This window comes from Oncorhynchus mykiss, chromosome 1 (assembly GCF_013265735.2).
Source record: "Oncorhynchus mykiss isolate Arlee chromosome 1, USDA_OmykA_1.1, whole genome shotgun sequence".
In the NCBI taxonomy this organism is placed as follows: Eukaryota; Metazoa; Chordata; class Actinopteri; order Salmoniformes; family Salmonidae; genus Oncorhynchus; species Oncorhynchus mykiss.
Window position 1 is genome coordinate 46,006,286 of NC_048565.1, and position 27,792 is coordinate 46,034,077.

Below are 27,792 nucleotides of genomic sequence, written 5' to 3' on the forward strand. Positions count from 1 at the left end.
ACGTCACCTTTGTCAATTAGTTCAACATCCAATTATCAGTACTCTGCTGGTATGATGAAATAAAGACACCATTCATATTTTCATGTTCAGACCCCACACTTACAAACACGCAAACTTAAGCTTTCGCTGAGGACAACACTCAGTGGAAATATGACATGTTTCTGTATAAAAATGAAGAAAACAAGACGAAAATGCCACTGGAAACAACTATCACGCAAACCCTTCCCGTGATGCCCTGGGGCACTTACGCTCAGCGATGATGAGCGGGGGGAAGAAGAGGAAGTAGCCCACCAGCTCTGCGGTCAGCTGGTTCAGGAGACCGCTGGAGACGGTTCCGTTCAGCACCGCGTTCTCATTCTTCACCACATAGACCAGAGACACGGCAGGAGAGCCAATCACCTGGGCGGTGCTCTGGATCTGAACAAACACAGACAAGGATGTTGTACAATATCAGACATGTCGAAGTAAATACAACACGCTAAACAGGTATGCTAATTGCATGGGATTGAATATGGCCCAAAGTCATTAACACACCTCCACAGAAAGCCCGCTGTAAGATTCCAGCACTTTGTCCTGAGCTTCCTCAAATGCATTCTCCAGCCGTTGTTCCATCATTTGAACAAAACTGCAGGAGTTGACATTGTCTTCTGGGCCTACAAACCTGAGAACTAAAAAAAAACGCAGAGCAACAATCAATATACCAGTAGAGTACATTCAGTTACAGAACGTAAGAGCGCAGTACAACATTTTCTACAATAATGGTCACATCATTCAGCAGTGTTACATGTGTTGTTGTGGAGTGTTGTCCCTATTGGGCCTTACCTGTTTTGAGCTGCAGATGGACACTGAGGCTGGAGGCCCAGGGGGCTACAGGGAGCAGAACAGCCTTCACCAGAGGACTGTGCTGCCGGATGTCTGCCAGCACTTTGTCAAAGCCATAGGTATTCATTGTCTCCACCACCACAGATGCTATGTAGACCGTTTTCCCACTGGCTACATAGTACCCAAGAGTGACATTATGAGGGCTGCAGAGGTCCCGTTCAACCTGAGAAGAGAAAATGTGTTGTTTATGTCTTGATCGCTATCGCTAACACCCAACACAATTGCAGTGGGTCAAGGTTTCTGGTCCTATGTACTACCACTCACTCCTCTCCAGTCTCCACCAGTTTGTGTTAGCTAGCTATCCCCGGACACATAACTATGCAGCTTGTGTTTGTGTTGTTTCCTGACGATCACTTCCGGGCTCAGTAATAATACATGGGTTCTGATGGGGGAGAGAAGAGGACTGGGATAGAGCAGCAATCACTGAATTACACCTCGGGCAGACAGACAGACAGAAAAACAGACAGAAAAACAGACAGCACAGGTAGGAAATCGATGGACTTAAACTGAGTCAGCCATCATATAGAGAGAGAGAGAGAGAGAGAGAGAGAGAGAGAGAGAGAGAGAGAGAGAGAGAGAGAGAGAGAGAGAGAGAGAGAGAGAGAGAGAGAGAGAGAGAGAGAGAGAGAGAGAGAGAGAGAGAGAGAGAGAGAGAGAGAGAGAGAGAGAGAGAGAGAGAGAGAGAGAGAGAGAGAGAGAGAGAGAGAGAGAGAGAGAGAGAGAGAGAGAGAGAGAGAGAGAGAGAGAGAGAGAGAAAGCGTGAAATAGAGAACAAGAGAACAAGAGAACTGAATAACGGACGTGTCTGAAGAGGAAACGCCTGCAATAATAGGTTTTAATCATTCAGCGAGTAGGGTCAATAAAGAGCTATTCTCTTCACATACTGTTAACAGCCTCTATAAAGCAAAGCCTATTCACCATTCAAGATGCCATTTATCATCATATTGAAATCCATTCACCGTTAGTCACTTCAGTCTCCTCCGCTATCAAAGTGAGAAATTGTACCCCATGAATAGTATGGCTAAGAGGGGAGCCAGAATAAGTAAATACACTCACTCTAATTCCTAGAGCTCTGGCCATCCAGAGTAACTAATATGAAATCCTTGTCCCACAACGTGAACATGGACTATCAACATTTAAACAGGACTACGGCACTGTATTCTGTATTTGATGTGGTAGTTGTTCTTCTCCAGTTACACTACAGCAGTAACAACATCCTAACACAGAGAGTAGAGAGCAGAATAATACGGACCTGGACATAAACATTGGTGTCGTTGAAGGCCCTCTGTAGAGCATGGGTGAGTCCTTTAGACAGATTCTGCCTTGTCATGATATCAAGCCTGTTCCTCCACAGCTGCATGGACAAAACTTTGGAGGAAAACAAACAGTTATATATATATATATATATATATATATATATATTTTTTTTTTTTTATGAAGGTCTTCATTAGGGATGTAATCATATGGTGGCATCTCAAATCTTGTTTTATTTATTTGGCGAAACAGAGTACACTAACGAACGGTTTTCAAACTGAGCTGCTGTTGATTGAGTGCCCATACTGTACCTGTTTTGACCCAGGTCTTCTCAGTGATGTTACATGGTAGATGCTCCCCTTCAGGACTGGTGGGGGTTGGTTCGGTTGTGGTCGGTCCAGGGGTTGTTCCTTTGGTGGTGGTGGGGATGGTCAAAGTGGTAGTCGGTGCAATTGTGGTTGTAGTGGGAGCGGTTGTGGTTGTGGTCGTGGTTTGGTCAGTTGTGGTTGCCATCACTGTGGTCTCTTGGAGGGTGGTCACTTCCTGTGTGGTCGTAGTGGTCCAGGTTGTGGTTGTAACCGCCTCTGTGGTCGAAGCTGTGGTGGTCTGGGGTGTCACAGTTGTGGTGGTCACGGTCAGGGGCGTGACGGTCGTGGTGGTCACAGTCGTGAGCTGTAGACTGTCATTGGTCACAGTGTCTGGTGTTGGGTTGGTGTGTGCTGCTGTGGTGGATGGTGTAGTGGTGTTGGTGTCAGCCCTTGCAGGTGTAGTGGTGTTCCATGTGTGAGTGGAGAAAGGACTAGTCACATTGTCTGGGAGGGTGGCGTCGCTCTCCCCCAATGTGGCCAGAGAGGACACTGGGACTGTAGGTAAATCTGGGTTCGCAGGCAAACTGCTGTCTCCCTCCTCTGCAATGAAAGAAGGAGCAGCTTTTAAATTGTTTCAAAAATCGGTTCATATCAGGTGAAAAATGTCCCGTTTGGATGATGTCCCATAATGTGAGGATGAGGTCAGACCTGGAGAGGCAGCATGATAGAGGGGATGGAGCAGGGTAATGTGGGACTGAGCTGGACCGAAAGAAAATGGGATTTTGAGGGAATGAAGGTGCAGAGCATAATGATGATGACGATGATAATGATGACGATGATGGGGATGATGATGAGGATGATGATGATGATGATGATGACGACAACGCTGATGATGATGACGACAACGATGATGACAAGAAACCAACGTCTCTCTAGTGTGTAGAGACACTAACAACAGTCATGAGGCGGGTATGTAGGTATATAACATTACGATAGTTTTTTTTCCTTCTACAACAAGATGAGGTTAATTATTGTTTGATGACGTGTCCTACCTGGGCTGGTGTTTGAGGTGCTGTTGGTTACAGGTGCTAAAGACAAAGGGTCTGTTGTTCCTGCTGTTTGATTGTCACTGTTGATGGCTGAGGAGGAGGCTAAGGAGGAGGCATTAGCTAGCACGGATGGTTGCACAGGCTGCTCTCTGGTGCTTTCTGCTGTCACCCCTGATGGGTCTGTTGGGTCCGTGGGTATGGCTGGAGGGGCCCGGGGCCCGTCCTCCACTGGCGTTACCCTAGCAGAGAGGTTAGAGGGCACGGCTGGGTCCTGAGGCAGAGCCGCATGCCTTGATGACTCGTTGTAGTGCCCTTCATCTGGAAAACGAGGAGAGAGATGGGACTTAAACAGCAACTGAAAGCATGTAGATGCAGCATGGAAATGTAGAAACACACACACACACACACACACACACACACACACACACACACACAGCACTCCATCATGTATCAACTAAAGTGACAGGATACAAATGCGACAATAATTTAACCGTTTTTGAACACAAGAAAGCACAGCAAATGTGTTTATTCTTCCATGTGGTTGGTGGCACTGAGTTGGCAGTGCATGTAGTCAGGCACGGATAGAGGTTTACCTGTGCCTGAGCACCTGCCCCTGTGCACTCTCACTCTCCAAGTGCTCTTTTGGGTATTTGTATCATTATTCTTTTTTTGTATACCGTTTTTGTCGTTGGACCCAAATATCGTTGTGATGTCGTGAAGTTCACCCCCCCCCCTCCCCCCCTCCCCCCCCCCCACCACCACCACCACCACCACCACCACCACCCCTAACATGTTGGTCTGCCCTGTGCCTGTACGGAGTCTGCCCTGTGCCTGTACGGAGTCTGCCCTGTGCCTGTACGGAGTCTGCCCTGTGCCTGTACGGAGCTCGCGTGTGCCCGTTTGTGCTTTTCCCCAGTCTGACCTGCAGGGTACAGAGATTGTGTGCGCCCAGTATCCAAACATGCATGGCTTGAGAATTGACCGGTCGAGTGTGGGTAGCAAGCTATTTAGTTTAAATATCAACATTAGGCTACTACCAGAACAGCATAACACTTGATTTAGGCTACATCATCATCAATATTCAGTCTGGTTGGCCTACACACAGCAGCACTTCATCATTTGTTTCCTTATAGAATCATAGCTATGGGAAAGGTGCTGGAGGTGCTGCAACCCCCTGATGAATTTAAATACATTTGCCAAAGTTGTAGAATTAACTGCCGTATGTTAAAATATAAATGAAATCCTTCAGAACAGCCTACTACACCATGAGTAGACTTATAACATAGCCACAGAGGAGCCATAGCTTCTTTTAAAAAATGGCCTACCTGTGGATTGTGTGTCTATCAAATCTATCAGTGAACAGCATGCAGACAAAACAGGCCTTTCACTAAATTTCTAATACAATCCAGGGAAAAGAGGTTGGAAAGCAAATGGCTCCTACTAAAAAGTGAAGACTATAATCTGTCTGCTGTAGGCTACCAAAACTATTATCTTTAACATACAAATAGGCCCATTGAGCAAACATTGTTTTACAAAGCAAAACAAGAGAGAGATAGGCTTTTAGCACGAGTGCATCAGCCATCGGCGAGTGAGCTGCGCAACGTTAGGTATTTTAGTGAAACTGGAAAGCTTTTTTAGGACTCCTCATACTGTACAATGTGTGTCTCCAGACACCTAGGCGTAGGCTAATCTATTGATGGATTCAAGATGAGGTCCTTTTGAATTCTCAGTTTGTTAGTGTCAAAGTAGCCTGTCGTGATCATTTGTGAGGTATTGAAAAAGATTCTGTGAGGTATTAAAAAATATTCTGTGAGGTATTAAAAAAGATTCTGTGAGGTATTAAAAAAGATTCTGTGAGGTATTAAAAAAGAGGCTCACAGGTAGTTTAACCACCATACACTCAAATTCCACACAAGCCACTAGCCAGCCAGCCAGCCATAAATCATGAGTTAGAAGGTTATGAATATTAGGATATATCATAAAATTATTATTTAAGAGCACTGAAGCTAAATAGCAATCAGTAAAACAAATATTTAACGAGCTAACGAGCTGATTTACATCAATCATCAACCATTTTGAACACCTGCCCCCTGAAAGGTCTGTGCACGGCCCTGCATGCAGTGACGTGGGCTGGTGTAGATAAAATGGCCAAATTCTTGTCCCAGTCCGCCCCTGGCTTCACTGACGTACAAGGACGGTTTCCAATAGACCATTCCCTTAATGTCAAACAGAAGTTAACCAGAACGTGGTTACCATGTTCTTAGAATATGTAACATTAATGTTCCTGTCACATTTCATGGAAACGTTGCAAAAGCATACCTGCGTCTAGTTTATTATGGGTTAGGAGACTATTCCATCAACGTCCCACCAAACATACACAGTACATGGTTGCCATGTTCTCAGAATATAAGATACTAATGTTCCAGGCATGTTTCATGGGAAGGTTGCTGGAACATACGTGTCCAGTTTTCTGAGGGTTAGCCACCTAGAGTCGATTGATGCACCCGTGCATCACATGGTGATGCAATTTTGAATATCGAATAGCCCCCTGTATGTTTACGCAAGATAATTAGCATTTCTTGCAGTGGCTGCAGCTCAATGACCTCTTTCCGCCAATATGACGTTTGTGCCTATTCCATAACATGGGGCTTGTAAAAGAGGTGTTTTTCTACACGTGAGAGGATCCGGACAAGAGAATGGTCACAAAATCGTCTGTATAACAATCATCTCGCTCTACGACATCCACAAGCTTTACTGCAATCGTCTGAACTCTCTGAGAACATGGTAACCATGTATTGTATATGTTTGGTGGGACACTGATAGAATATTATCCTAACCCTCAGAAAACTGGACACAGGAATGTTCTTGCAGCATCCAATGAAATGTGTCTAGAATATTAATATAGGATATTCTGAGAACATGGCAACCACGTTCTGGGTAAGTTCTGTTTGACATTTAGGGAACGTTCTCCTAACTCTAATTCCAAAACATGCAAAATAGGTTCTCAGGAGAGTTTTGCTTACATACATAGAATGTTCACCTAACTAACTGAGAACTAGACACTGAAACATCTAGGCACCATTACGGCTAACATTACAAAAACATTCTCTCTCTCCCTAGAATTGTTAGCTGGGAAGGCAGGAACACGTTAATTCTCCATTTGACTCATCAATCCCAGAGGCCTGATGATGACATCCTGACTGTCCCCCTATGTTTCTCATCAACATCGTCTCTCTCTATAACCACATCTTGAAAGCATGAAATATTGTTCTCCAAAACGCAGCCTGGCATTGCCCCCTGTCAACAACATGAGTGGTACGGGGAGAGGCCGACGTCAAAACTATGGAGCAGAACATTTGAGGATACAAACACTTCTTAGTCATCCAGGAGCAGTATTATGAAACCGTGACAGAGGGAAAATAATCTTAATAAGTAGGTCACTTATGTTTTGTTCAGGATGAGCACAGGGAATTAATTTAGACGCTCTCAAGTACATATCTGGGGCACACATAAGCAGCTGCTGTGATTTAAAAACATATAATCTCAACCTACGAGGGAAAGCTAGTGCGTTGAATCAGTGCTGATACGGTGGTGGTGTTTTCAAAGACATCTTTTCCTCAGTACAAGTGAACGATGAGGAATGGGCAGCTAGCAGGGTTTATTGCCTTCTATAAGGGAGACGATTAAATACTGGCAGACCTCCAGAGCGCATTTGTACTTCCGTACCGAGCACATGCTTCCCCCACACTCTAAATCTATTCATCGGAGGATTGTTTAATTAAAAGGAAGGATTTCCGAACCAGGCTGGCTTTGTACAGTACAACCAGGCCTGTGCTTACATCCCCAGGATGCAAGCCCACTGTCTTCCATTAACACTACCTACTGGACTGTTCATCTCAAACAATGAGTCTAGCAGGAACTAGCATCGCTTAATCCTACAAAAAACTCAGATGAACCAATCATTTAAAGCCCTACATGAATATATATATATATATGACAACGAGTTTGTACGTTCTTTATAGTAAACATGATCAGGAGATATTTATCCTAAAAGACCCTATAGGCTCAGCAGTGGGAGTGTGACAGTATTTGGTGTCTTCAAGACAGGACACACTGAAGACCTCTCCTGTATCTATCCTATCCCCCCACAGAAAGCCACCTGCTCTAACAGGGGGCAACATAAGGGCCCTCCCTCAGCAGCACTGAGAGATCACTGAGAGGCTGAGCCATGGCAGTAGACAGCAAAGCTCCTCCATTGGGCTCCTATGAGAACACATGGCAGCTCCAGCCGTCCTGGGACTCATGAAGAACCTCTGCCCATTCAAAACAGTGAGCCATTGGGGCAGGAAAGAGGGACGCATGGAGAAACACAGTGCACCACCATCCAAGGCGCAGGTGGTGAGGAGGGGGCCTTTGGGAAGTGTCCAACTGAAATTAAACCCATTGCGACAGTGTGGTGTGCTTTCCATGGAGTGACACCTTTCCAACAGGATGTACAGATACACACTTCCTGAAACTATTCATAGTGTCCATCTGTCTCTCTGGGTTGAATATTGGATCTGGAGAGTAAGTCACACTTCTACAGTACTTTTCAGGAAGACTACAGGACCCAAATGCAACAATTAACCTTGAAAAGGATGATTAGAGCAATTTATTCCACAAGCAAAACACAGGAAACGTGAATATGAAAAAAACAAAAATAGGTATCACATTGTATTGTACTTAGCAAAATTGCACAAATCTAAGACTCAAAAGTGTGCAAAGCTGTCGTCAGCTGTCAAGGCAAAGGGTGGCTATTTTAAGAATCTCAAATATAAAATATATTTTGATTTGTTTAACACTTTTTTTGTTACTACATGATTCCGTATGTGTAATTTCATAGATTTGCTGTCTTCACTATTATTCTACAATGTAGAAATTTGTACAAATAAAGACAAACCCTTGAATGGGTAGGTGTTCTAAAACTTTTGACTGGTAGTGTATGTGAATGTCTGCAGAAATTGGTCATAAAATTTGATCTTCATCTAAGTCACAACAATAGACAAACACAGTGTGCTTAAACTAATAACACACAAATGATTGTATTTTTCTTGTCTATATTGAATACAAAATTTAAACATTCACAGTGTAGGTTGGAAAAAGTATGTGAACCCCTAGACTAACGACTTCTCCAAAAGCTAATTGGAGTCAGGAGTCAGCTAACCTGGAGTCCAATCACTGAGACGAGATTGGAGATGTTGGTTAGAGCTGCCTTGCCCTATAAAAACACCCACAAAATTAGAGTTTGCTATTCACAAGAAGCATTGCCTGATGTGAACCATGCCTCTAACAAAAGAGATCTCAGGACACCTAAGATTAAGAATTGTGACTTACATAAAGCAGGAAAGGGTTACAAAACTATCTCTAAAAGCCTTGATGTTCATTAGTCCACGGTAAGACAAATAGTCTATAAATGGAGAAAGTTCATCACTGTTGCTACTCTCCCTAGGAGTGACTGTCCTGCAAAGATGACTGCAAGAGCACGGCGCAGAATGCTCAATGAGGTTAAGAATAATCCTAGTGTCAGCTAAAGACTTGGACATCTCTGGAACATGCTAACATCTCTGGAACATGCTAACATCTCTGTTGATGAGTCTACAATACATAAAACACTAAACAAGACTGGTGTTCATGGGAGGACACCACGGAAGAAGCCATTGCTGTCCAAGAAAACATTACTGCACATCTGAAGTTTGCAAAAGTGCACCTGGATGTTCCACAGAGCTACTGGCAAAATATTCTGTGGACAGATGAAACTACCGTTGAGTTGTTTGGAAGGAACACACAACACTGTGTGTGGAGAAAAAAAGGCACCGCACACCAACATCAAAACCTCATCTCAACTGTAAAGTATGGTGGAGGGAGCATCATGGTTTGGGGCTGCTTTGCTGCTATTAGTTTAAGCAGACTGTTTGTCTATTGTTGTGACCTAGATGAAGATCAGATCAAATTTGAGGACCAATTTATGCAGAAATCCAGGTATTTCCAAAGGGTTCACATACTTTTTCTTACCACTGTATGTCATCTCCCTGGTAGACAAGGCAGATAAGAAAAGGGAATCATCAAGTACGGACAGAGTGCGTTCAGCATGCGGTGACAGCAGGGCTTGCAGATTTGAGCTCTAAAAGCTATATGAAAGTTCAGCTGATATTTCACTGTTTTGTTTGTCAAACTCAACAGAATATGGCTCCTATTTACCCTGTGGCACTGCACAGACACCTGCTAAGCATGGTCACACTGCAGCTCAGCATGCATCTTCAGTCACAGCATAGCAACAACATTGCCTTTTAACGATGGGGAGGTGTTCGAGAGGTCTAGCCGCAATAAAGAGATGCTCTGCTTTTTTGACACCACAGTCAAAAAGCAAGTCCTGCAGGCTCTAGTTTTGTCTAATCTTGATTATTGTCCAGTCGTGTGGTCCAGTGCTGCAAGGAAAGACCTAGTTAAGCTGAATGGCACGTTTTGCTCTTAATTGTAATCAGAGGGCTGATATAAATACTATGCATGCCAGTCTCTCTTGGCTAAGAGTTGAGGAGAGACTGACTGCATCACTTCTTATTTTATTAAGAAACTTTAATGTGTTGAAAATCCCAAATTGTTTGCATAGTCAACTTACACACAGCTCTGACACACACACTTATCCCACCAGACATGCCACCAGGGGTCTTTTCACAGTCCCCAAATCCAGAACAAATTCAAGAAAGCGTACAGTATTATATAGAGCCCTTATTGCATGGAACTTCCTTCCATCTCATATTGCTCAAATAAACAGCAAACCTGGTTTCAAAAAACAGATATAGCAACACCTCGCGGCACAACGCCTCTCCCCTATTTGACCTAGATAGTTTGTGTGTACATTGATATGTAGGCTACGTGTACCTTTTTTTAAATGTATGTAGTTCTGTCCTTGAGCTGTTCTTGTCTATTGATGTTCTGTATTATGCCATTCTGTATTATGTTTCATGTTTTGTGTGGACCCCAGGAAGAGTAGCTGCTGCTTTTGCAACAGCTAATGGGGATCCTAATAAAATACCAAAAATACCAAAAGGCTGTTGTTCCATCTGATTCAATGGAATTCTATTCACAGTAATTCAATAGTACTGTTACTAGTGGTCATTCAATATTACTAATCAGCAGAATCAAAGCAAACAACCTAGGCTACTGCATGCACACACACAAAAAAATCGTAAGCTAGTGCCACTGTCTCCCAGGTAAGACATTACCATAAATGACGATCTGAAGAAAGATATTTTTGTGTTCAATTTCACACTGGGAAGAAAACGCACACCAATTATTCTCATGATAGAAGCAAGGTATTAAGTTATGGCAGTAAACCCTACAGCACACTAACTCATAGAAATGCCAAACTAAAGTCAAATCAGAGCCTGGGTTTTGCACAGCTTATGATTAAGGAGAGTATTAAACATTTTTCGAAAGTTGAAAAAAAAAGCCAATGAAGTGATGTTGTGACAGTGAAAAAAAAGATTCAGCTGCAGAATAAACTAAGTGCCATATTCTGTTTGATCTCTTGTTGGAGCCCAGGCCCTGTGTGTGTGACCCATATTGCAGTAATCACACTCCTGGGTCCTGGGAGAATATGATGGACATACTCTGGCACTTCAGTTATCACACACGTTAAAGCCACAGTCTGCAATATATGCTACTGCCTGCAATATTTCCCAAACAATTCATGATTGATTAAAGTGGCCAGTGATTTCATAGACTTGAAATCACTGGCCACTTTAATAATGGAACACCAGTCACTTTAATAATATACTCTATTCTATTCTACTGTATTTTAGTCTATGCTGCTCCGACATTGCTCGTCCAAATATTCATATATGCTTAATTCCATTCCTTTACTTTAAATTTGTGTGTATTGTGGGCATTGTTGTGAAATTGTTATTTATTACTTGTTAGATATTACTGCTCTGTTGGGGCTAGAAACAGAAGCATTTCACTACACCCGCAATAACATCTGCTAAACGTGTATGCGACCAATAAAATTTGATTTGATTTGATACGGTGCCTTCAGAATGACTTATTGCACATTTTGTTGTGTTACAGCCTGAATTCAAAATGGATTAAATGTTTGTTTTTTTCTCATCCATCTACACACAATCCCTCAAAATGACAAAGTGAAAACATGTTTTTAGAAATGTAAAGCCGTGAGTCTTTCTGGGTAAGTCTCTAAGAGCTTTCCACACCTGGATTATGCAACATTTGCCCATTATTCTTTCAAAAATTCATCAAGCTGTGTCAAATTGGTTGTTGATAATCGCTACGCAACTATTTTCAGGTCTTGCTATATACTTTCAAGTAGATTTACTGTAAATCAAAACTGTAACTAAGCCACTCAGGAACATTCACTGTCTTCTTGGTAAGCAACCACTGTAGATTTGGCTTTGTGTTTTCAGGTTATTGTCCTACTGAAAGGTGAATTAATCTCCCAGTGTCTGGTGGAAAGCAGACTGAACCAGGTTTTCTTCTAGGATTTTAACTGTGCTTAGCTCCATTCCATTTTGTTTTTATCCTGAAAAACTCCCCGGTCCTTAACGATTGATTACAAGCATACCCATAACATAATGCAGCTACCACTATGCTTGAAAATAAAATATGGAGAATGGTACTCAGTAATGTGTTGTATTGGATTAACCCCAAACATAACGCTTTGTGTTCAGGACAAAAAGTTAATTTACTCGATACCATCTACTGCATCTTGCCTATGCCGTTCTGTACCATCACTCATTCATATATCTTTATGTACATATTCTTCATCCCTTCACACTTGTGTGTATAAGGTAGTTGTTGTGAAATTGTTAGGTTAGATTACTTGTTGGTTATTACTGCATTGTCGGAACTAGAAGCACAAGCATTTTGCTACACTCACATTAACATCTGCTAACCATGTGTATGTGACAAATACAATTTGATTTGATTTACATTTTTTGCAGTATTACTTTAGTTCCTTGTTGCAAACAGGATACATGTTTTTCAACATTTTTATTCCGTACCGGCTTCCTTCTTTTCCCTCTGTCAATTAGGTTAGTATTGTGGAGTAACTACAATGTTGTTGATCCATTCTCAGTTTTCAGCCATTAAACTCTAACTGTTTTAAAGTCACCATTGGCCTTATGGTTAAATCCCTGAGCGGTATCTTTCCCCCTCGGCAACTGAGTTAGGAAGGACGCCTGTATTTATTTAGTGACTGGGTGTATTGATACACCATTCAAAGTGAAATTAATAACATGAATATCTTCACCACGCTCAAAGGGATATTCAATGTCTGCTTTTTTATTTTTTACCCATCTACTGATAGGTGCCCAACCTTGCGAGGCATTGGAAATTGTGTTTAGGTCAGTGACAAAAAACATCTAAATTGAATCAATTTCAAATTCAGGCTGTGACAAAAATACCCATAGATTCTCGAAGAATATAAGTTATTATCATAACTCAAGATCGCAAAAAACAACAACTAGTAAGCCTACTTGTTAAACTTCCAACCACAAACTAAAATTATTTGGTGTTAAAGATCCTGGAAATTGATTTCATTGGAGGAATAAACACGTAACTAGCACATTGCACACACATGAAGAATGCCTTCCAAATGTGATAAACAAAACTAGGTTGTGATGTCAATGATGCAGATGAATAGCAGCTCATCTGTGTAGGCATTACTTGGTCCCATGTGACTAGACAAGACAATCATGTGACCATTTCCTGGCTCGGGGTATGTCAAGGCAGTCTAGCAAAAACAGATTGAGGGTGAGACATTCTGAGCAACGACAATTTTAAAAGTGGTCACGTAAGGACATACTGAGAGTGGAAATTATGCAGTTGACAATCTGGCCATATGGTGATCAGGCAGGCAGCAATGAAGAATCCACTAAGTGAGCTGCACTGAGGAGAGAGGATCTTTTGACTATTTCTACTGCATGCCTTTGATTTGGAGGGGAAAGACACTGTTGGGAGAACTCTAGTCTAGCACTGAAGCTCATGAAAAACATCACAGAAAGGGACACAGCAAACAGCATTACAGTACATTGCCCTAAATCCACCTTGGCAAACAAACATATCCTGATCCTGCCACACTGGCTTTCTACAACAAACCTGATGGCTTGCGGGACAGTGATAATGAATGGCGACAAAGATGGATGGAGCGTGGATTTCAGCAGGCCTTGTTCGTTTTGTATTCTGAGTCTGGCTCAGTCTGGCTCTGCAGCCTTCTCCTTTGGTTAGCATCACAGCAGCCAGGGACTGAAATATTGAGAGCTTTCTAAGCTCCTGCAAGGGAGAGCATGTGAGATTCCTTCACCTGAGTGCATCCTAAGAAACACATGCTTCAAGCTTCAAGTCCCAGGGATGCAGCAGGCAAATCACAACCCTATTAAAAGTGGATGAGTGTCTTGCTCCTCCAGTACCACCCTGCAAAAGAGCAGCGAGAATTTTTCCCCCTCATATCTGAGGAGTCGAAACCGACCTCAGGGTACCAGAAGTAAGACATAGACACTGGGAAAGTTAGTTTCACTTTGCATTAGTTCGTGTTGAATTGTTCTTTGTAGCCTACTGATCCTCAGACAGACAATATTCATGTCCACGTGAGTAAGTCTCACTCATAAATATAAGACCAACACTAAAGACAACCCACTTAATTTCCAAATACTATCAGAAGCAACGTACGGCCTTGTGACAAAACAAGATACTGACATGATTGGTGTTGGCAAACACATTACTGATCATACAAAAATAAAACTTTTCATTAAAAAAAATATATGTAATTTATACAATTCAACACAACATGCCAATTTTAAAACTGAGTTGCTTACACTAGCCTTCTATGAGACCAATTTGTATATTAATAATATTTTTTCAGTACGGATATTTTTTTTGAAAGGTGTTACAAACATTTCTTATAGCTTCTCTCAAATTCAGATCGTGTGATGAATTCACAGTTATTTCACTACAGTATGATCAACTGTCAGAACTGGCACTGAGGGTAGAGCGAAATTAGGAAAGTCAGTCACCTGAACTTTTGTAGCTAAGGTGACAAATGCACGCACACACGCACACTGGCAGGCATGTACACGCACACAACGCGCACGCACGCACACATACACGCACACACACACACACACACACACACAGTACACTTGCAGGCATGTACACAAACCATATTTTTTATTATGAATTCCTATTGATTCAAATGGCCAAACACAGACAGTAAATCATAAAAGCCCCTAGCAACAGCCTATCCCAGGGAAGCAGAAGCACTTCAATTGATAAGACTTTTAACATGAAAGTATGCATTGATTTTTCATAACAAATGCCAAAACTGCTGCAGGACCACGTGACGCCACTTGTCCAATGAGGAACCACTAGCCATGCTTTGCCCTTCCTTGTCCCCTACCGTGACTCAATACATAATAATAAAAGCCATTTAGCAGACACTTCTATCCAAAGCGACTTATAACAATGCGTGCATACATTTTACATACGAGTGGTCCTGGGAATCAAACCCACTAACCTGGCATTACAAGCTCCATGCTCTACCAACTGAGCTACAAAGGACTCTGATTCATAACCTACTGTAGTGGGAGACTTGCAGGCACATATGGTGTGAGCACAGAAGTGATTTCATCATTGTTTCTGGGAATCAGAAGCATTAACCTGACAGAGGCCACCACATGATCGCCTGACTTTTCAACCCCTCTTAGGAAACACATTTGTTAAATGGCTCTGATTCCATTGCATATAGTATTCATTAGAAGGCCAGGACTCTTGGCTGTCCTTTCCCGTTACATAATAGACACAGTCATACAACACACAGTGAGAAGCATCTTTGCAGCTCTCCGCCAGTTGAGGATACAGCAAGTGGGTTCTAAACGGACGCTGAAGTTGGAGGGAAGAATATTTCTAAGATTCCAAACTCATTGGGGTTGTGCCAACCAGGTTTCATTTGCTTTACCTTCAGGGTATACAGCACATCATTTTTTACATGCAAATTCCAAATACCTTTACAGCCCTAAGCCGTGCCAAATAAATAACTACACAACGCTTCTGTATGGCAGTGCTGACATGAATCAAAGCAGTTATTTTCTGTTCCTGTTTCAGTTTCTTTTGAGTTTGACCTGCTGATTGCTCAGGTCTAAGGTGAGGCCAGCCAGACAGCCCTTCCCTTTGTGTTTCTCTCTTTAGTCAGCACTGAAGCCTCCCAGGCCAACACAAAGTGAAGACTGCTGCTTCATAGCAGGCAGCATCTATTAAGGCCGTCACACAGCCGTCACCGTGAGCGATGACGAGAGGGCGCTCTAACACATTGTGAGTTCAGAAAATGCTCAAGGAGACGGAGACATAAATCCATTCTTCACTCAATCTTGAGGGACTTGATGAAATGTTCATGCAAGTCAAGAGCATTCACTGGCTGTGATTTTTTACTGAAACATCTCTGTTACCTAATGTGTTGGTTTTGGGGTCAACGCTATTCCCCAAGGAAAGAAATGACAAAACACTGTGTCTATGAATATGGACAATCTCTGGGGACGTCTAAGCTTGTCAGATACAGATTACATGTCACTCAGAATTACAGCTTTTAAAAAGGGGGGACAGTAGCTGGACTTATAGCTGCTGTGCAGACTCCAAAATACAGACATTTGGAAAACACACATACAGTATAATATACTAACATGTATTTACATGTATTACCCACAGATACATTATATTGTGCATATATAATTTAATATTCTGCATCAAGGTTTACACTTCATTACAACAACAAAAAACACAAACTGTGTTTTGAACATACTCTCATGTTCAGAACACGATATAGAATTCCCCATAGATTGGGAAATAAGTACTATACCTAATTGGGATTAGAAATCAAATTAGCCAACAAGATCATCCCAACCACATGATTTGTAGAGGCTCGTCATGCATAATGTATTTAATGTACAAGGGAAATATCTATTTAAGATCTGACACAGTGAGAGGGGCTCTAGCAATGCATAATTAACTTTCACAGCACAGGCAATCACCCTAATGAAGCAAAGCAGAGTGCACGGGGCAAGGTGCTGTACAGGCCATGTTTGAGGCCGATCTATTAAAAAGACTAAGTATCCAAGCAACCCAACTATTCATCCAAATTGTGGGCATCTTATTATGGGATTGAATAAGGCCAGTGTTTCCCACACCAATACTGATACAGCAGCAAGACATGACCACATCATGGACAGCCTGGTTAAAGAAGTGTGAAAGGTCTAGTTGTGTGTAATGGTAGAACAACACTGGAAAGAAAATGGAGCACAAAATTCAGTGTTTTCTTGTGAAGAAATGCTTATAGGCCTAGGCATGCATTGTACTGTATCTCCAAAATGCCTGTTGATGCCGTTGAGCAGTGTGAAATCCTATCTTCCGTCATTTACACAAAGAAGTAATTTGTTTGCACGTACTATTCGAATCACACAGCATTTCCAATAATTTCAAATCAATCTTAAACTATTGTCTAAAAGCAGACACAAATTGGAGCGTGTACTGGTTATTCAGATGCTATAGGGCAGGCTATATACAGCCCAGTCTGAAAAAAAAGCGTTAGACAGATCAGTTCCCATGGCAACAAGGCACAGTGGGCTCCATGTTGACTCAAAGGAACAGCTCAACCCCCCCCCCCCCCCCCCCCCCCCCCCCCCTCCCTCGGGAAATACAGGAAAAAACACCTCATTCTCAAAATGGTACGTGGATCTAGCCCTCCCAGGACCACAGCCAAACGCCAAATTCCAAATTCAAATATTGTTTTATGAATGGAGGAATAGGGGTATATTATGGCAATCTGAGAGGATCAGAAAGTGTATAGGTCAGGCCCATGGCTAAGTCACGAGATGTTTTTCTTACTTGAAGGAACAATGAGATGAAAACAGCTACCCATGGTTAAATTATAGGCTAATAAACATCAGGTTCAAATCAGAGAGGAAAAGAAAAAACGAAAACCAATTTAGGCTAGTGGCTAGTTTTAGCTTCTTATGACAGCATTATAAATAATGAGTATGAACGTTTCACGAGTTGTGTTCTTTTTTTTATTCTATATTGTGAATAACCTCCACAAATGTTTGCCAACACCGTCGATCAAGTAAGTTAGTATGGATATTATTAAAAGCGCGCTTCTGCGCGCACGTTGCAGTATTGACCGCACACAGGCATGCCACCCCAGGCACAAAGGCCACTCCAGCGGTTATTTTACTAATTCGAAAGACAGTGTCTGGGAGGCTGCATTATAGAAAATCAACATTCATATTGATTTAGGGACGTTCAATAGCTTGAATGTGTCTGCGACAGATAACACGGCTAGTGGGACATTTAGATCATGCAAAATAGGCGCAATGTCATCATTTACGCACAATAAACCACTACTACCCAAATTGTTTGAATATAAAAAAATAATAATGTAGATTTGTGAAGTGCCCTCCACATAGGCTACATTGCAAGTGGCGCTTTTTTGTTGTTGTCTTCTAAAATCTAGATTTTTGTAATAAATCGCAATTTCCTACATCGACAAAAAATAACTAGGTGGTGGGCTACTTTCTCCACGGTCATTATCCCCGTGTGTGAGCTGATAGTCATAATATAGGGACAGGGCACGAAGAGTTCCACCAACCTGAAGAGCAACCAATTTGGGGTACGGCTCTATAATAATACAGCCCAACATCTCAATGAAGATCAATTAGTTTGTCCTACCAAAATCAAGAAAAATATTACTCGAACAGGTTGTCATTAACCAAATAAGTCTTACCATCAGCAGCTAGGACCGACGGCATTAAAAGCAAAACCATTCCAACGGATAAAATACATTTAGTCCACATTCGATTCAGCCCCAGTGTTTTTCCGTTTTTCTGGAAACATAAGGTGGATCCCATCCCCATACCTATCCATTCAATCGAACCAAGCGCGCGAGCATTGTTTATTCCGCTGGCGATCAAATCATCGAGGCTGTTACACGCATGTTTTGAAGCCATTTGTTTATCCTTGATACATCTAACAGTCTTAATCTTGTAAAATACATTTGATCAATCCTTCACTGCGGACAATGAGAGGTTCTGCGTAAGCCCGTCTCTCCCAGAGGTTGACACAAAACGGCAGCATTGACACTTGTGTGTAATGCGTCTGTAGGGCACACTCCATGCACCACGTCGACCTGCTAGCGCGTAATAAGCTATTATCTGCGAAAAATTAAAGATGCACTCATATCCATAGTAGTGAGTTCAGTCATTCTGACAAAACAAACGTCTCCCATTGAAAAAAAACCCGAACTGATAAATCATACGACACCGTCAGAATATTTACTTTCAAACCCGTCATTTCACGCCAGTGACGCCAGCATTGACTGCTAAAAATATTTGGCATTCTCAGTGAGAGACGACCGCTTGTGGGTATAGATGGCAAACCAAACTAATAAGTCATCAATAGTAAACCAACTGGAAAACGCTAATTCTATCACCAATTTGATTTGCATGAATTAAAATTGGGCTTCAAAAAGGACAGGTTGTCACCAGGGGGCAGCCAGGGCGGGCCAATGGTATCGCATACATAAGTGATGAGACATTTGAGATCTGGGTTTGTGAACAGCATTGCATGTTATTTAAAAATTGGCCTGGTTTCAAAATGACAGCTTATATTAACATGTCTGCTATTATTTAGAACACTCCAGGCATTAGCTGAGGAACATGGTGTCATCTACATCACTATGATTTACCATGCCCTATACTGTACATGGTCAATGCAATCAAAATACAGGTAGTGCTTTTCTACTCTGCTTGCACAGGGTGGTGCTATAGGCTTCGACCCGTTTCATCTACTGTATTGTACTGTATCTGAAATTGGACAAACTAAAATACAAGTTAGCAAAGCAAATACCTTATGCTAAACTGGGTTAACACAGTGACAAACAAGATGGCTGAAGCAATATCATTTTTTTTTTTTTTTATTCAAAGTGAATCTTGACAATAGTACACCAATTCTTAATTTGACACTCGCCAATATTCACCAGGAAAACCCGCTTTTTATGACAAAGTACATAATGCTTGGTCACATTGAAATCACTGAGAACTAGAGAGAAATACGACCGCAAACTGTAAAAGACATTACATCCAAAATAATAAATTGTCCCAGTCCTCATAATATATATATATATATATATATATATATATATATATATATATTGCACAGTGCATTTGCTACATGGCAAACTAGTGTAGCATAAAATCAAAAGCAAACAAAATCATAAAGCCACAAAAACTACACATTAAACCAGTAACAGTTCCAATTTCACAATCAAGTCTATATGCTGTGTTGTTTAGATACCGTATATTACCCAATAAATTGAAGTGAAATACAACTTGTGCTAACAGGTGAAATTACTGCAAAAAAAGATCCAAAGCAATCAAACAAAGTGGTAAGGATTGGAAGGTTAATACAGTAGAATACAAAAGACCCTGAATGAATCATATAGGAAGTCATAAAACAATACAATTGCAGTATATGTGACAACTTTGGACCTAATATTTACGTGGGATGTTAAAGCAAATACCAACAAGTGATACATCAAAACTAAGGCTGCTATATGGATGTTGATCATATACACAGAACAGAATTCTCTGTAGCCAATCGAAAACTAAAACAAAACTATTTTGTCAAGTCCGCAAACCATATGTTCAACTCCACATATACATTCACATTGTATGTAAAGCTTTGCATTTGTGCATGTCCAATAAGAGATAAACTGTGTCTTGGGTGAAGAGTGTAAAAAAATATTCCCTGACTAAGAATAACATTTGTATTTTTATATTCTGTAGAAAAGCTTTATGGATTCAGACCATATGGTCTAAGGTTGCGCATTGGGGTTGAGTGATCTGAAGATAGAAGCCAGCACCCATAAGAGCTTCTCAAGAGAGAAGAATGCATTGGATTTGTCAGCTCTATTACACTGTACACGAGTCCAGAAGCAGAATGCTTTCTCACTGATGGCAAACATGTAAAACATATTTGGAGACAGGCTGCAGAAGTCCTGAAATAACAAGAGGCTGCTTAATCCTAACATCCTGCCGCTTGGATGTGTAATACTCTATTCTGTTGAGGAGCGTCCACATCTGACTCTACTGCCACCCCTCTGCGGGAGAGGGGACTGCCTAGGGGTCAGGGAGTTATCGACAAACAGTTATTCTCTGGACCACATATCTAAAAAGGCACTAGGTTGGTTATAGACAGTCAGAATGACAAAAAAATGCATCCGTGTGTGTCCGGGGTTGTGGGGCTAGTGAGTAAACAAATTTAAACAAATCTCTCAGTCCACAATGTAATGAAACTACAAAAGGAGTGGCAAGATTTGAAAGCGAAAAAGATCAGTCATCATTTGACAATCCCCCTTGTTTGGATTAAAGATTGAAGAAAAATCCCACACATTTGCCTCAGTCAATCAACTAGGAATAGGTCAGAATAATCTGTAGAAGATCCCTCTCAATCCACTTTAGATACAAAAAGTGGGTTTAGAACATTTTCTTAGGCTTAAAATAAATGCCTAAAAAAGAAATCATATAGTCAAAGTCCACAGAGCACAGCAATTTCATGAAAACTGTGTGGGATTTTACCTTATACTGAACCTGATGAGCATATTGAGAGTTCAATAAATTTGAACAAGTGCTTACTGATCCATTTCATAACAAATAGTACGTATGTGAAGAAGGCCTCTCTGTAGCCCAATGTTTAGATAAGGACCAAATAGATGTGTTGCAGTAAATATATCTGCATGGTAATACAGATCTGTCAATCAATGGTAATGCGAGTAAGATGTAGGCTTTTGAGCGTGTTAACAGAACAATAACTAAAAATCAACACAAAATTGTCAACACATCAATTACTGTATGCAATGATGAACCCAACCTATATTTAATAAGATAAAAATACTGATGCTATAGGCACACACAAAAGAAAAAACACACACACAAAAAAAAAGCTAAATTCCATTACTTGCAATACAGTAGATACAATCGCACTTCAAAACGTCAAAGCAAATATACAGAGGCACTAACAAGTCTTAATGCCATTAAGTATACTCTATACTAAAATAAAATCCACCTCTATTATATGGTAATTGAAACTATACAAAAGTAAGAACACAGTAAGAACTAAGTTAATCATTTTGATGTGGCAATCAGTACATAGCTAGCAGCTTATCTAGGATACATTCAATACATAATATAATCATACTTGCCCAAAATGCTGAAAATAAAACCTCAAACCTTTTTAAAATATATTTCATCTCGATGACTCCAGAATACTTGAGGTCAACGGAAAATGAGTAGCTACCTTGCTTAGGATATGAATTAGTCTTTGGTGCTGAAAGAGCATTTGAAAAGTAAGGAAAGACAAAAATCTAATGCTCATGCAAGCAATTAAAAAACAAAATTCAAAATATATTTCCTCCCTGAAGGAATGTAGAAAATAAGCACTAAGCAGTTGACGACGACAAATCTTTAAATGGAACAATGAAAGCAAATTGCACTCAACCAATACACCTTGTCAAGCACTACATAGTCCAGCAATTATACTGTAGGTTGATAGATGGGTATATCAAACACTGTATAGGTGTTCTGAAGATAATGAGATCATACTGTACCAAGAACCAACCAACTATTTGCATGTTTGTCGATAGTCAACGTTATGCCTCACATCAGTATTAATCTAAGAAAAAGGCTGTAAAAAACCATAACACAGCAAACCAGCGCCTAATATCTAGATTGTACTGCAGTTTCAAAAAAACAGTGTCAATACTGTTAGTAATTAAGTACTAAGTGACTAGAAATTGATTATCAAATATTAAAATCATTCAAATTCTGTTTTATGTACATTAGTTCATTTGGGAAAAGTCCAAACCAAATAAACATTTGCCACAGCAAAGCATGCTGGCGTCCTCTGGTAAAAGAGGCTCAACTACTCAAATATACAATGAGGCCAAATAAGCAAGACTTATTTGATTATCTGATAAGCATATCAGAGTAAAAATAATCTTCAAGTGCTGCAGTCCAGTACATTTATATATTTATATATATATATATATGCGATAAGTAACATTAACAACCTCATATATTTAAGGCACTAGTAGGTGTGGGAACAAGTTACGATGCAGCAAGTCTCACAGTACACATAGAAAGAGTGACATCTAAGCATCTGTCAACGACTCGACTAAGTTATTTTGCCCATGCGACGTCATGCAGCGTGTGGAACAACCTTTTCAGACCACTGACGGTATCACACTGAAAACACAGAGGACATTAGCAAACACTAACACCTTTACACCACAATGAACCAACAAACGAACGGAGACAAACTTCTGCTGTCCTAGCACTGGAGATTGGGATGGCTTAACGAGTGATGTGATTAGCACACGTGCTAGATAGAAGGCAATACAGAAAAACAGGAAAAGTGGGGGTTGAGAAAACGACCTCTAACCCTCCATTTGACCCATTTCATAGAGAGAACCATTCGATCCAAATGACAAAGCAGAGCAAATGTGCAAAAACACATTAAGTGAGAATTTCTTAATCATTCACTGATTCATTCATTCTTTTTCCATTATGTTTTTTTAATTATATTTTTAAAGCTAACGGTTTCAATTCTATTATCATCACCATCAACCAACATGATTTGTTAAAGTCAAAGGGGATTCTTTATCCGTCATAACATGAGAGATGACAGATGAAGGCCTTGGTTGTAGTTGTCACTGCTGGCTGCCCTTGCTGGCCCATGGCCCTGGGTGGCTGGTTCTCAGATGTAAGGGTACTGGTTGAGTTTGGTGGGGCTGAGGGGAAAACCTGTATAGGCGGGCGAGGCGATGTAGGAGTGTGGTGGAAAGAGGGGTTTGTACTGGCCCTGGTGATGGATGGTGGGTGAGGGCAGCAGCCGGTGGTTGATGCCCATGGTCACCTGGTGGACAATGCCGTAGGTGGGCTGCAGAACGGGCCGCTGGGCGCAGGGCGAGGCCAGAAGGTGGGCGACGGGCGCCGAGGGAGGGTAGGAGAGTAGGGCGGCCTGGGGGTGGTGTCCCGAGTTGTGGGTGGGGCTGCTGTGGGGGAGGGTGAAAGCATGGCCGTGCACCGTGGGAGGGATGTAAGCGTGCGGCCGCCGGTGCTGCCCATAGTTTCCGTTCCACTCCTTGTTGCAGGAGCCGTAATGCTGGACCTGAGGGTGGGCAGATGAGAGGGAGAAACCGTTAGTTTGTAGTGTTGTCTAAGTCGTTCTAGATAAGAGCACCTGCTAAATTACTAAAATGTCAAAAAAGTAAAATGATGCAGGTAGAATTAGATTTGAATGACAAAACCTGGAAGACACCAGTAAGAAGGGAGGACTGACCTGGCCAAAGCCCAGGGGCTGCTGCTGGAACGCGGTCATCTTCTGTTGCTGCCGGGGATGGAGAGGTGTGGAATGGTGGTTCAGTCGTCCGGGGGCGCAACGCCCTTTGGACTGGCACGAGATTTCGAAGACTGCAAGAGAAACCACAAAAGGGATCGGTAAGACTAACAGATAAAATAAGTATTTTAATATATGACTGGCTAAAAGACCAATAAGGACCCACTGGAAACAAGAGCATGCTTTGCTGAAATAAACAGAGAGAGAAACTTCGGCAGACAGAAATACAATTGCTCCTCCTTGCTAGTGGTAATAAAGCCCATTAGTAAGAGTGAGGTCTAGCATTGTCTTGCATTAGGAGGAACCCAGGGCCAACCGCACCAGCATATGGTCTCACAAGGGGTCTGAGGATCTCATCTCGGTACCTAATGGCAGTCAGGCTACCTTTGGCAAGCACATGGAGGGCTGTGCGGCCCCCCAAAGAAATGCCACCCCACACCATGACTGACCCACCACCAAACCGGTCATGCTGGAGGATGTGAGGCAGCAGAACGTTCTCCACGGCGTCTCCAGACTCTGTCATGTCTGTCATGTGCTCAGTGTGAACCTGCTTTCATCTGTGAAGAGCACTGGGTGCCAGGGGCGAATTTGCCAATCTTGGTGTTCTCTGGAAAATGAAAAACGTCCTGCACGGTGTTGGGCTGTAAGCTCAACCCCCACCTGTGGACGTCGGGCCCTCATACCACCCTCATGGAGTCTGTTTCTGACCGTTTGAGCAGACACATGCACATTTCTGGCCTGCTGGAGGTCATTTTGCAGGGCTCTGGCAGTGCTCCTCCTGCTCCTCCTTGCACAAAGGTGGAGGTAGCGGTCCTGCTGCTGGGTTGTTGCCCTCCTACGGCCACCTCCACGTCTCCTGGTGTACTGGCCTGTCTCCTGGTAGCGCCTCCATGCTCTGGACACTACGCTGACAGACACAGCAAACCTTCTTGCCACAGCTCGCATTGATGTTCCATTTTGGATGAGCTGCACTACCTGAGCCACTTGTGTGGGTTGTAGACTCAGTCTCATGCTACCACTAGAGTGAAAGCACCGCCAGCATTCAAAAATGACCAATGTGACTGAATGCGCTGGTTGATGCTGCAGGGTGGTGCCTAGACAACCAAAGACTTGCTTACATATTTCAGCAAAGCGCAACAACTTTTCATCACACTATAATACATTTAAAAGTCCACGTTACCGCATAAAGTAATTTAACCGCACAAATCCCGGCCGTCCTCTCTTCAGTCAGCTGTTTCCTGCATTTCTACACATTTCTCCATGGAGCCGAGATATGAGGTTTTAAAGCAAATTTTCTATAATTCCATGAATTTTGTCATGCAGTGTTCTTTCGCTCAAACAAAATAAATACGGCAAAAAATTGACTGTTTTCTGAATTTTCTATTCTCTGACTACCTAGATTTAATTTAGGTGATTGTTAGTTCTCAAAGATTATACTAATATAAAATATATAAGTCCATTATCTTTGACTTACACCCCCCCCCCAAAAAAAATGTATTTATTTTTGCACACCTACTCTCTCAAGGGTTTTTCTTTATTTTTACTATTTTCTATATTGTAGAATACTAGAGAAGACATCAAAACTATGAAATAGAAAAATTGTTAAACAGTTTAAACAGTTCAAAATATGTTATATATTAGATTCTTCAAAGTAGCCACCCTTTGCATTCTCTCAAATCAGCTTCACCTGGAATGCTTTCCCAACAGTCTTGAAGGACTTCCCACATGCTGAGCACTTGTTGGCTGCTTTTCCTTTACTCTATGGTCCAACTCATCCCAAACCATCTCAATTGGGTTGAGAGGGGGATGCAGCACTCCACCACTCTCCTTCTTGGTCAAATAGCCCTTACACAGCCTGGAGGTGTGTGTTGGGTGACTGTCCTGATGAAAAACAAATGATAGTGGGACTAAGCCCAAACCAGATGGGATGGTGCATCGCTGCAGAATGCTGTGGTAGCCATGCTGGTTAAGTGTGCCTTGAATTCTAAACAAATCCCCAACAGTGTCACCAGCAAAGCACCCCAAAACCATCACACCTCCTCCATGCTTCACGGTGGGACTCACACATGCAGAGATCATCCGTTCACCTACTCTGCGTCTCACAAAGACAGTGCTTGGAACCAAATTTATCAAATTTGGACACATCAGACCAAAAGACAGATTTCCACCGGTCTAATGTACATTAAATCGTGTTTCTTGGCCGAAGCAAGTCTCTTCTTATTATTGGTGTCCTTTATTAGTGGTTTCTTTGCAGCAATTCGACCATGAAGGCCTCCTCTGAACAGTTGATGTTGAGATGTGTCTGTTACTTGAACTCTGTGAAGCATTTATTTGGGCTACAATTTCTGAGGCTGGTAATTCTAATGGACTTATCCCCTGCAGCAGAGGTAACTCTGGGTCTTCCTTTCCTGTGGCGGTCCTCATGAGCCAGTTTCATCATAGTGCTTGATGGCTTTTGCAACTACGCTTTAAGAAGTTCTTGAAATTTTCCAGATTGACTGACCTTTATATGTCTTAAAGTAATGATGGACTGTTGTTTCTCTTTGCATACTTGAGCTGTTCTTTCCATAATACGGACTTGGTATTTTACCAAATAGGGCTATCTTCCGTATACCACCTTGTCACAACACAATAATTGGCTCAAACGCATTGAGGAAAGAAATTCCATAAATTAACTTTTAACAGTTCAGAGATCAGTTCTAACCAGCCCTTTGCATTACACAAAACATTACTGTATAGGCCTATTCTTACTGTTAATACTGAAATAATTGACATGAAATTCTCCAAATAGAAACTGACCCGTTCTGTCTGTGTGCTGGTCCATGTTGTTGTTGTTCTGCACCACCCTCATAGGGGGCACCACCATGGTTCTCACTGGGAGCTTGCTGGGATCGTTCTCAGGGTCCATGCCACGCGTCGTCATACCCAGGGACTGATGGTTGTGGTTGCCTAGGTAGCGGCTCTCCAGGTAGGGGCTGTGGCTCTGGCTGGAGTCCGAGGCGGGGGAACCGTCTACCGTCTCGCAGCCGCTCCCATGACCATCATCCTCAGACATGCTGAAAACAGACAAACACAATCAATAACAGAATAACTAACAGAACAACTAAATGCACAGGCGTGCTACTGATGATCAAGACTTTGACCCCTCAGGCAAGTTATCAAAAGTTGTGCAGTTTGGCAGTACCTGTTGGGCCTCTTGCAGGGGGACGGGCTGGACTGCACCGAGGCAGAGGAGCTGGTGCTGAGGGTGCTGTCTGGGCTGCTGAGGGAGCACACCCTCTCCATGTTCAGAGAGCCCTTACAAGCCTCGCAGTCAGAGCCGCCTTTGCACCTGCAGGAAGAATCCTCCTCCCCATCCGTGTCACTGCTGATACTGATTACGCTGAGGGTGGGGCTGGGTAGGTCATCGATGACCGCAGACTCTCGCTGCTGGTGGGACATATCTATCCGCTCGTCCTCCACTGCCTTACAGCAGCTCACTTCTTCACTTCTTTCCTGCTGAACCTCCACAGGCCTCTCCCGATGGGACAAATCGCCTCCTCCTGTGTTACTAACACGGTCGGACATCTTTGGAGATCGGCACATTGAGATTTGGATGTCCCTGTTGTTGTGTGAGTAGTTCATGCTCCTAATAGGTAGTAGAGTAAAAGTTGTTTATCCGTACATTGACTATTGTTTATGTAAGAACAATATGACTATGATTTAGTAGTACACTCACTTAAAGGGAAAATCCACTCAAAACTATACATTTATATTTTTTTATAGTCCCAAAACAGTAAAGTTAAAGATATTAGACTTTCAAGAAGCAAAAT

General features: G+C 42.1%; 2 protein-coding genes across 7 annotated transcripts in view; both read right to left on the minus strand.

The window, feature by feature from the left end:
• The window catches only part of LOC110523913 (UPF0606 protein KIAA1549L), a 37,260-nt gene extending 18,340 nt beyond the window's left edge, over positions 1-18,920 (minus strand). For 3 of the 5 annotated variants that reach the window (XM_036978528.1, XM_036978514.1, XM_036978522.1), the window contains exons 1-7: positions 18,312-18,920; positions 3,497-3,811; positions 2,448-3,044; positions 2,135-2,250; positions 823-1,045; positions 535-668; positions 249-417 (exon numbers count right to left, since the gene is read on the minus strand). In XM_036978528.1, the coding sequence (XP_036834423.1) occupies positions 249-417; positions 535-668; positions 823-1,045; positions 2,135-2,250; positions 2,448-3,044; positions 3,497-3,811; positions 18,312-18,534 (1,777 nt within the window). In that variant the 5' untranslated portion in view covers positions 18,535-18,920. The remainder of the gene's footprint in view (positions 1-248; positions 418-534; positions 669-822; positions 1,046-2,134; positions 2,251-2,447; positions 3,045-3,496; positions 3,812-18,311) is intronic. The other 2 variants (XM_036978497.1, XM_036978506.1) reach the window with 2 other exon arrangements.
• Positions 18,921-19,492: 572 nt separating this feature from the next.
• LOC110523921 (homeodomain-interacting protein kinase 3) overlaps positions 19,493-27,792 on the minus strand; it is a 50,964-nt gene continuing 42,664 nt past the window's right edge. For both annotated transcript variants that reach the window (XM_021603074.2, XM_021603083.2), the window contains exons 12-15: positions 27,165-27,608; positions 26,780-27,036; positions 23,924-24,054; positions 19,493-23,752 (exon numbers count right to left, since the gene is read on the minus strand). In XM_021603074.2, coding sequence (XP_021458749.2) covers positions 23,339-23,752; positions 23,924-24,054; positions 26,780-27,036; positions 27,165-27,608 — 1,246 coding nt within the window. In that variant the 3' untranslated portion in view covers positions 19,493-23,338. The remainder of the gene's footprint in view (positions 23,753-23,923; positions 24,055-26,779; positions 27,037-27,164; positions 27,609-27,792) is intronic.